This window comes from Gekko japonicus, unplaced genomic scaffold (assembly GCF_001447785.1).
Source record: "Gekko japonicus isolate JY-2015 unplaced genomic scaffold, Gekko_japonicus_V1.1 scaffold2457, whole genome shotgun sequence".
Taxonomy (NCBI): Eukaryota; Metazoa; Chordata; class Lepidosauria; order Squamata; family Gekkonidae; genus Gekko; species Gekko japonicus.
This window is the reverse complement of record NW_015176049.1, coordinates 212,715-223,223: the sequence shown is the minus strand read 5'-3', so window position 1 is coordinate 223,223 and position 10,509 is coordinate 212,715. Positions and strand designations below refer to the sequence as shown.

General features: G+C 49.3%; 1 protein-coding gene across 1 annotated transcript in view; it reads left to right on the top strand.

The window, feature by feature from the left end:
- VPS53 (VPS53 GARP complex subunit) overlaps nucleotides 1-10,509 on the top strand; it is a 74,831-nt gene that overhangs the window by 12,954 nt on the left and 51,368 nt on the right. The window contains 2 exon segments of the mRNA XM_015426678.1: nucleotides 5,400-5,449; nucleotides 6,413-6,479. Of these exon segments, the coding sequence (XP_015282164.1) occupies nucleotides 5,400-5,449; nucleotides 6,413-6,479 (117 nt within the window).

Here is a 10,509-nt window from a genome sequence, read left to right as displayed (position 1 = left end):
CCTCTTCCCCCCCCCCCCAACGATGGTGAAGATGAGGATGGCGGCCAAGGTGGAAGCCACCCAAGGGGGCCGCTCCGAGGCCGGCGGGGGGTTGTCCTAGCCACTCCAGTTGCTGCCTCGCATGCCGCCGGCCCCGGCAAGCCGCTCACTCGGCCCGCATCCCAGCGGCCCGAGCCGGGCGCCCGCAGGCAACTTCAAGCAGGGACGCCGCTTTCGGGCGCAAGCCGGCAGGGGCTCTCTTGAGAGGAGGTGTGTGTGTGTGTGTGTCTCTGGAGCGCCGCCTTCTCCCCCTTGGACGTTGCCGCAGGCTGCTTCTCTTCCCTTCACGGGAACACTGGCTCCACGTCTCTTCCCCCTCCTCACCGGTCTTTCTCCCGCGCCGCCGCCGCTGCTGGGCCTCACCGGCCGTTCGCTACCTTCCCCCGCACGCAAGCCCGGTAGGTCGCAGAGCGTCTCCTGCGCACGCGCAGGAGACGCTCTTGCACTTTCGGGGGGATTTAAACATCCCCCCGAGATTTTTTTCAACTTTTTTTATTTTTGTGCACACGCGGGGACTGGCCCACGTGTGCACAAACCTCCCCCGGCCCCCCAGCTGCCCCCGGAGCGCTGATTTAGCGATCTACACTCCGGGGGCAACTTTGCTATTAGATATATAGATTGTGCTTAACAACATTAGGTTTCAGTAAATGATTTCAGTAATTTCCCTCCAAAAGGTCTTTACTTCTGCACATTCCCACCACATGTGCGTATACCAGCCTTTAGACTGTTAACAATGCCGCCACAAAATGTTATAAGAACATCAGAGAAGCCATGTTGGATCAGGCCAGTGGCCCATCCAGTACAATACTTTCACACAGTGGCCAAAACCCAGGTGCCATCAAGATTTCCACTAATGGGGACAGAACTCCAAAAGCCCTCCCACTGTCGCCTCCCAAGCACCAAGTATACAGAGCACCACTGCCCCGGACAGTCTTCCATCTATACCTTATGGTTAGCCGTTCATGGACCAGGGTTGCAGAAATCTGAAACCAAGCATAGGTTTTACACATGATATGTAAGAAAAGCAGAAAACGGTATTACAGAAGTAGAAATACGGTGCAGTGAGGGCAAGAGAGTCTATTCGGCAATAGGCACGCAGTAGCGCTGCCACAAGTGCTGTGCATGTCTGTGGCCATGTCTCTTTTCCAGGCTCCTTATTTGGTTCTGTGGGGCTGAGATCTTTTGGAGCTGCAGGGTAAAGGTTAGGAACATAAAGGATTGCTTTTGTTTCCAAGAGGGGTCAGCCAGATACCCCAGAAAGCTTAGAACGACTTCCCATTTGCCTCTGGTAATACGAGACCCTCTGTTTGCAAAGGTCCTCTCAGTGTCTGTCTTGACTAATGCAGGTATCCTCCATGTGTTTGTGTAGTCCTTTTTGAAAGCCATATAAGCTATCCCTGCATCTTCCAAAAACACCTCCTAAGTAAACTCACATGATGGGAGGATGCGTCCTCTCTCATGTGTAAGTATCTGCTGTTTGCTGGATAGCTGTAAAAGGGGTTTGGACTAATTCACGGAGTGGCCCGTGGATGGTATTGGTCAGGATGTTTAAATGGAACCTCCATGTCCCAAGGCAGCAAACCCTCTGAACCTCCATGTCTAAAGGCGACGCACATTTGGCTTTTGTGCCCCACTCATGGCCCTCTCGGACACATCCGGTGAGCTGCTGCAGAAAACAGAGCTGTAATTGGTGGGGTTTGGGGCTGTTCAAGCCGAGCTGTTCTAATGTGGTAATGACCACCTGTGGAGCATGATGTCAAAGAGTCTGAAGCTGTCAGATCAGCCTGGTTCAAATCTCACCTCTGCCCTGAACACACTAGGCTATTCTGTCTGTCTGTCTGTCTGTCTGTCTGTCTGTCTGTCTGTCTGTCTGTCTGTCTGTCTTCTATCAATCATCTATCTATCTATCTATCTATCTATCTATCTATCTATCTATCTATCTATCTATCTATCATCTAGTTGGATTTATTAGGCTGCCCTTCCCTGCAAGCAGGGCTCAGGGCAGCTTACAGCAAGAATGAATACAATAAATAGTGAATTTAAAAACCCAGGGGGTGGGCACATGCAACATGCCCCACCCCCTGCTCCCAGCAGCCCCAGAGCAGTTCAGTGGCACCTTTAAGGCCAAGGTTTATTCAGGTACAAGCTCTCCCTCCTCTGTGAGGGCAGATCTGCGCGTCCCTTCCCCCATAGCTAGCAATCCAAAAGAGTCCAGTGGAGCCTGAGCAGTGGGTGTTGCCTTCTGACATACTTCTGGTGATATCAGGGGGTGTGGCATATGCAAATAAGTTATGCTAATGAGTTATGCTAATGAACTCCTGCACCTCTTTTTCTATGAAATGACAGCTGTAAAAACCCAACGTGAAAATACCTAAAATGTATCAACAGATACAACAGTACACATTCCAAGATGGCAGGAAAATTTTCAGCTTCCATAGGCCTCCTGGGGGGAGGGGTTACAAAGGGGGGAGGCTAGACCCTCCTCCTCTCAGCTTCTCCCCCCCCCCCCCCCCCCCCCCTTTGAGATCAATGTAGCAGCTCGCTTAGTGGCTTCCCAAAGACTCCTCGGGTGTGCCAGAGGGCTCTCCGTCTTGGAAGAGGCTCCAATAGCTTTGGAGCGGGCACTCTATGGGTCAAATCCTGGCACAGGCACACAAAGGTATTTCTGCATCTGTTTATTGAAAAAACCCCCCCCCCCCGGTTGATAAAAATGAATAATTTTTTAAAATGGGATTTTTAAAGATTTAAATCACATTTTTAGAATTTAAATCGGATTTTTAAATAAAATGCTTTTTGAGGGGAAATCTATCTAAAGATAATTTTCTGTTTAAGAAACATTAGAGGCCAAAGGTTATTCAACCAGAAATAAAGGTTAGGTTTTAATTATGTCGCCTGAGGCTGTACATTCATGCAACGTTTAGATTTTTTGGTCAACGAATTCCATTAATCCGTTCACAACGTCATGCTCTTCCAGAGGTTTCTGTAAGACGATTGGGCGGTTTTCCTATCCAGAATATATTATCACAGATGCTTGGTTTTGCAGTTCTCAGACCTGTGAATGTCAGTCTGCAGCGATCACTGTGCCTCTTCTGCTTCAGTTGCCTGGGGGGGGGGGGGCAGGCTTCCCAAGTACTTACCGTGATTCGGCGGGGGACACCAGACATCTTCGCAGGATCATTCCCGCGGGGACAACAGACGCGCCGCACCATGCCGTTGCCAGGAAGTGATGCCAGGCGGCGCTCTGGCAGTGGGGCTGGAAACACTTCCTGGTGACGGGATGGTGCGTTACAGTGAGGAATGGTCCGGCCGGGGAGCATGTTTCCCCCGCCAGATCGCGGTAAGTACTTGGGAACCCTGGGGTGGGGGGGAAGACTGCTTAAGGAGGTGGCTGCACAGCTTCACCCTTGTAGGGCACTGTCCCCTGTGCACTAATAATCCCCAGAGCAACCCCAGAATTCTGTTGCTGATTTTTTTTTACTGTGGGGGGGGGGGTCATCCCGGTTGCACTTTGGGGGGGGGGGCAGAATAGGACACGTGAAGCTGCCTTATCACAGTCGGTCACAGTCTTGTCTACTCAGGCTGGCAGCAGCTCTCCAGGGTCTCCAGCAGAGGTCTTTCCCATCCCCTCCAACCTGATCCTTTTAACTGGAGATAACCGGGGATTGAACCTGGGACCTCCTGCATGCCAAGCAGATGCTCTGCCATTGAGCCACGGCTCAGCTTTATTTGCTAATGTCCAACTAATGTCCAACTGGCAGTGACCTAGAAAGAGAGTGTCCCCAAAGTTCCATTTATCATTTATCATTTTCCTTTGGGGGTTCCCCCCCCCCCCGGAATCGGGAAGGAACTGTGGGTGTGCCATAGCTCCTTAGTTTTCTATTGTCTGCTGAGTTTCCAAAGAGTTACAGCTATGTGATAATATCCCCCTAGAACCCAATCCCAAAACAGCACAGATTGGACGACCCAGAGTATTGATACATACCAAACAGAAGCCAGGGACAGGCAGACTTGTCTTACCCTTTGGATGGTGGAATGCAAAAGGCCTTTGCCTTTCCACAAAACCAGCAAAGGAGTGCTGGGACAGCACCATCTTGCAACAGCTGTGAAAACAGCAAAGGTGCTGTGTGTGGGGGGGGGGGCTGCCACCCTCACTGAGGCCGGATAGATAGAGGAGGGGAAGGGCTTTGACAGCAGCTGTTGGAGTGAGCAAAGCTGGTGGGCATTTGGTCGTCACTTGGTCCCCTCTTGAGGAAAGGATGGCAGCCTTTTTATGGCTTCTGCGTACCCAGCGTGTTCCCACATCCGTACTTCTGTATGCCAAAGTGTGTGTTTGTGTGTGATATTTTATGGACATCTGTGCTTTTCACTGCTCCATCTCTCTCCCCCCCCCAACTGTCTTGCAGTTCACTTCCTCCTCCTGCGTGATGGAAATTGCAGATTCAAGGCTTGGTGCGCAAGGCTCTTTCTAATAAGGGTTTGCACTGCCTTATTTAGCCACCAGAGGTCATCGCTGCTCTCTGGCTGGGAAAAAATAATGCTCCCTTCTCTCAGCTGATTGTATTCTGTATTAGAATTGTAATGCTAGAAACTACTGTATTTCAATTAGTATTCGTTTTAATTTAGTTTTATACATTTGTATACCTTATTTTTTATATGGTCATTTTTATGTTATTTTTTCCTTACTGGTTTGTATTCTGGTCATGGACTGTAAATAAAGTATTGATTGATTGCTCCCTTCTCTCTCTGAGAGATGGATTTCAAGTAACAAACAGCTCTCAGTTCAGGTTCAAATGCAGCACAGCTGGGTCTCCAACACCCCAAGGCTCTGCGATCTGCAGCCTACAGAGAGACCTGGGTTGGTTCTTGGATACCTGAATCTCCAGCACTGGGAAGGTTACAGCATAACAAGAAAGAGGGTAGCACCCTGCCAGTGTTCCCTCTAAGCTGAGTTAGTGTGAGCTAGCTCACAATTTTTTTAGCCTCCGGCTCACGCATTTTTGTCTTAGCTCAGGAAGGATGGCTCCAATCCAGAGCAAACTAATTTATGCAGTAGCCAAATCACCTGCCTGCTCGCAACTTTAATGCCGGTAGCTCACAAAGTAGAAGTTTTGCTCACAGGACTCCACAGCCTAGAGGGAGCATTCCTCCCTGCCCTACTGAGCTTACAAAATAAATGTGGGTGGTTGGGTGAGGTCAGTGCTTGCTTCCATTTGGCGAGTGAGGGTTGAATGAACCAGCTCCTTCTTATTTTTAGGTGGGCACCGCAGACCACATCTGTAAAACGTTTGTGGATCTCCCAAGCACATCTTCTGCTTTTGTGTGTGTGGCGAAACGATCACATCTCTCTTTTTGTCTTGTAGTCTTTGGCAAACATTGATGACGTGGTGAATAAAATCAGGCTGAAAATAAGGCAAGTGGCTCGCGCTTCTGTCCTGTGATGCTCTCTGCTGAGCCAGATCATTGCCCCATGTGACAGGAGGGCCTTGGAAGGGCCCTACTGGATCAGACAGGTGGTCCATCATAAGAACATAAGAGACGCCAATGTTGGATCAGGCCAAAGGCCCATCCAGTCCAACACTCTGTGTCTCACAGTGGCCAGAAATACCGGTGCCATCAGGAGGTCCACCAGTGGGGCCAGGACATTAGAAGCCCTCCCACTGTTGTCCCCCCCCCAAGCACCAAGAAGACAGAGCATCACTAGCCCCAGAGCCCCTATCTATACCTTGTGGCTAATAGCCACTGATGGACCTCTGCTCCATATGCTTATCTAATTCCCTTTTGAAGCCGTCCATGCTTGTAGCCGCCACCACTTCCTGTGGCATCGAGTCCAACACTCTTTTCCCCGATGCCCTGGGAGCCCCGCAGAAAGAACTCAGAGGCCAACGCCTCTCCGGGTTGGCCCAGGTAGCCGTCACTCCCAGTGTGTCTGCTGGAACTGGCAGCCGCTCTCTGATGTTTTTCACAGCCCTGAGATCTTTGGGGGGGGGCTCAACTGCAGACACCATGGATTGAATTTGGGACTTTCTGGCCACAAAGGGGTGTCCTTTCCTTGGAAGGGTGGCATTTACTACACCTTGCCGTCTGCGTGGCCAGATTTTGGTTATCTGTTCCAAAGACCAATATACTTTCCCCCCCTCCTGAAGTTCACAAATAGAGCCAGTTGGGATTATTCCCTTGATGCACGGCAAATGGCATTCTTTTTAATCTCTTTGAGAAAATGGGAACAAGAATCTCACTTTGCAAGCGAGGCTGGCGAAACTTCCCTTGCCCTCCGAGGTGGAATGTCGCTTACTTGCCTTGCTTTCCCAAAAGCATTCTGACTTGACGGCATGCTTGATTCTGACATGACACATTATCTGCCCTTTTCTTGTAGGCGCTTGGACGATAACATCCGGACTGTAGTGAGAGGACAAACCAATGTGGGACAAGATGGCCGGCAGGTACGTGTTTCTCCTTTGCCAAAATACTCTGGAAAGAAGGCAATTTTTAATTGATCCGTGTCTCCTCCTGTGGAAAACTTTATGTGCTTTGAAAGACATGGGATTGTTATTTTTTGCATTTCTCATATGTGCGTGTGAGTGGGTGTGCACCTGGAAGTCATGCTGACCTCTGGTGACTGACCCCTACTGGGGGCCTAGAGGATATTCAGAGAGATGGCTGAATCAAGCCTGTCCCTGCCTCCCGACTACCAGTATTCCAAGGAGGTCTCCCATCCAAGTTCTTGCCAGAGTCAACCCTGCTTAGCTTCTGAGATCTGACAAGGTCGGGCTTGCCTGGGCTATCCAGGTCAGGGCAACACGGGATTCTTTTTAACTGACAAGACAGCTGCTAGCACAGAGTGGGCTGAGAGCTTTTGCCAACATGTTGGCTAAGAGGCTAGGAAGTCCCCAGTTCAAATCATGCCCTGGCCACAAGACTCCTTGCAGAGGCCACCTTTTCAGCATGCGGGTGGTCAGCTAGATGCGCAAGGGCACTGTTAATCCAGTGGGGATTGAAAGCTGCTTCCTGTTGGGCTGAGCTGTTTTAAAGCCAGGTCATATACCCTTTGAAAGCAACAACAAATGTATTCACGGCAAAAAGCCAGCACTCTAATACAACAAACTAACTCAAACTAAATTCATACAACCACAAGCATAAATGAAATATATAAAATGTATCTCAAATAGAGCATGCATGTAAAACCTGTTAACTCCTGTAACAAATTACACCTATTTGTCTTTCACTAGGAGCTTTCTAGTCCTTACAGCTAACCTGCCAAATTTGGCAAGTTTAGCTGTAACCTTGGGGCACCTACTTTCTAGGAGGTTCTTCAGCAATTGCATCTTTTGACTGGTTGAGGATAGAGTAGTTGTAGAGAGTGGGAGAATATCACGAAAGTGGCTCTATGCCCTGCAGTCATATATAACATACCCTTTGAAAGAAGTTAACCCCTTCCACCTTCCGAAACAAAATAATCTGGGAACATAGCATAATACTCTGCAGAAGCTTTTGGGTAGGTAGCTGTGTTAGGCAGAAGAAGGCAGTAGTAAACCCCGTCTGTTCTTTTCTTTCCTCAAAAACTCTACGACGAGACAGTCGAAAATGAAAAAAGACATAACATTGCATGATGGAGCCCCCGCAGGTAGGATGGCACTCAAATCAGCTGCCGGGAAAGCGCTGAGGACAACGACAAATCGCCCTTTTCTTAATGATGCAGCTGAACGGAAGCCGAAAGGACCGTTCTGCTATTGGTGCGAATGGGCGCAGAAGGAAAGACCAAAGCTGTTTGGCTCCGTCAAGGAAGCCATGGCCTTCGGGCTGCGAGACCTGAGCCAGGCTGTCAACGATAGGAGATTTTGGAGGCCAGTCATTCCTTAAGGCCACCATAAGTTCGAAGTGACTCGATGGCACTGAGTGCGCGTGTGTGCACACACACACACACACAGCTTCGCTGGTCTGTAGCAGCAGGGCAAAATGCGAGTCCAGCAGCACCTTAAGAACAATGCTCCCTCTAAGCTGTGGAGTCTTGTGAGCAAAAATTCTACTTTGTGAGCGTCTGGCATTAAAGTTGTGAGCGAGCGATTTGGCTCCTGCATAAATTAGTTTGCTCTGGAGCCCTCCTTCCTGAGCTAAGACAAAAATCTGTGAGCCGGAGGCTAAAAAACTGTGAGCTGCGGTGGCTCAAGTGGTTAAGACACTGAGCTGCAGGCTGTGGAAGGGCAGTAGTTCAGCAGTTCGAGACCCGGGTGCCGCATGACGGAGTGAGCTCCCGTCTCTAGTTCCAGCTCCTGCCAACCCAGCAGTTCGAAAGCAAGACATTGCAAGTAGATAAATAGGTACCACTTCGGTGGGAAGGGAACAGCATTCCGTGCGCCTTGGTGTTTAGTCATGCCGGCCACATGACCACGGAAACGTCTTCGGACAGCGCTGGCTCTTCGGCTTTGAAACGGAGATGAGCACCGCAACCCTAGAGTCGGATTCGACTGGCTTTCGAGCAAGGGAACCTTTACCTTTAGCTCACACTAACTCATCTTAGAGGGAACACTGCTCAAGAAATGTTTGTGAGTCAGAGCTCACTTTGTCAGTGATGATGTTCGATGTACCCTGGTCTTTAAGGTGCTACTGGACTCAGATTTTGTCCTAGTATAATATGAACGTATGAAGCTGCCTTATACAGAATCAGACCCTTGGTCCCTCAAGGTCGCTATCGCCTACTCGGAATAATTTATTGTTACTATAATAATGATAACAACTTATAATAATTATTAGTATAGTCTACTCAGACTGGCAGCAGCTCACCAGGTCTCAGGCAGAGGGCTTTCCTAACACCTCCTGCCTGGTCCTTTCAACTGGAGATGGCTGGGATTGAACCCGGGACCTTCTGCATGCCAAGCAGATGCTCTGCTACTGAGCCACAGCCTCTATTCCCTGTTAATGCTCTGTTAAACTGGCTGCTTGTGGAGTGTGAAGAAGAAGAAAAAGAGATTGGATTTATACCCTGCCCTTTGCTACCCGAAGGAGCCTCAGAGTGGCTGACAATCTCCTTTCCCTTCCCACCCTGTGAGGTAGGTGGGGGTAGACCTACTGTGAGGTAGGTGGGGCTGAGAGAGCTCTCTTGAGAACTGCCCTTGAGAGAACAGCTCTGAAAGAACTTGTGACTGACCCAAGGTCACACCAGCAGCTGCCTGTGAAGGAGTGGAGACTCAGACGTGGTTCTCCCAGATTAGAGTCTGTGCTCTTAACCACTACACCAAACTGGCTCTCTCATCTTGGCATTTAGTGCAAAACCACCATCTGACTTCAGCTTGCCCCAAGATATTTATTGGTGCCTATTATATTTCCGTTCGTTATAAAGTTAGCTTGCAGCAGCCTGGTATAAGGATTAGTGTAGAAATGCTCAGGGAGCTGAACTGTCCACTGCTTTGAAAGGCCTATGTGTCATGGGGGGGTCGGTGGGGCAGGGGTAGCAGTGGGGGTGGGCGCTTTTGCGCACAGCCTCAATTACAGCTCTCTGCATCACAACTTTGTTGAAATGGCAGCAGTGGTGTTTGGAAGCAGAAAGCCAGCAAAAATGTCAAGAATTTCCCAGCTTCAGTAGGTCAGAGTGCGGAAGGCCAGAGTGGGTCAAATTACACCGGCAGGGCTCTTGAATAAGCGTTTCAGTCTGCGGTGGACGTCCTGCCTTCTCTCTCTCTCCCGCCTCCAAGCCAGACGAAAAGGAAACATGGCAAATAATTGCTATTCCTTTCTTTTCCTCGTCTGCTCTTTCCCAGGGGGAGGGGAGAGACCAGATTGTCTGTCTGAGATAATAGCCTAATGAACAGTGGCTTGTAGGGCTGAAACCCCCCCCACTACCATCTTGCACAGCTGCTTGCTCCCCACACACACCTTTTGACCACCACTACGTTGTCTTCCTTCAGTGAAACAACAGTGTCTCAGAAATCTTTTGTAGGAGAAACTGGATGCTGTTCCTTGCCTCCCCCGAAGCCAAAAGGGAGAGTTGAAAATGCTTTCCATGGGCCACACGTTCTGATAGATAATTTTATACCTTGGCAAATATCAGCGAAGTCTAAGAATTCCTCTTGTCTGGTTTTTTGGTTTACTTCATATGTAAGGTAATGGAATTCATAACCAGGAGAGAGAAAGGGGTACGGTGTCTGGGGAAACACAGGAGTGGCAGCCATTTTGAAATTGTCAGGCTTGGGCGGGGGGAGGTGGATGAGACCTGAGGGGAACACGCGTGCCTTGCCGTGCTTCAGCGCCAAACAGCAAAAACCTAAAATATCAGCAAGGCGGCATTCAGATGTCTCTCTTTTTTTTTGGTAAACAAATTTTTATTTTTCCTAGGAATTCAACATATAGAAATAAACCATTTCATCCTTTCCATTGTCTACCCCATTCCCATTTCCTCCCCTCCCTCCAGTGGCTTCCCGCAATGCTTCCCCCCCTACTCCACATTACTTTACATCATCAATTATATCATTTTCTTAT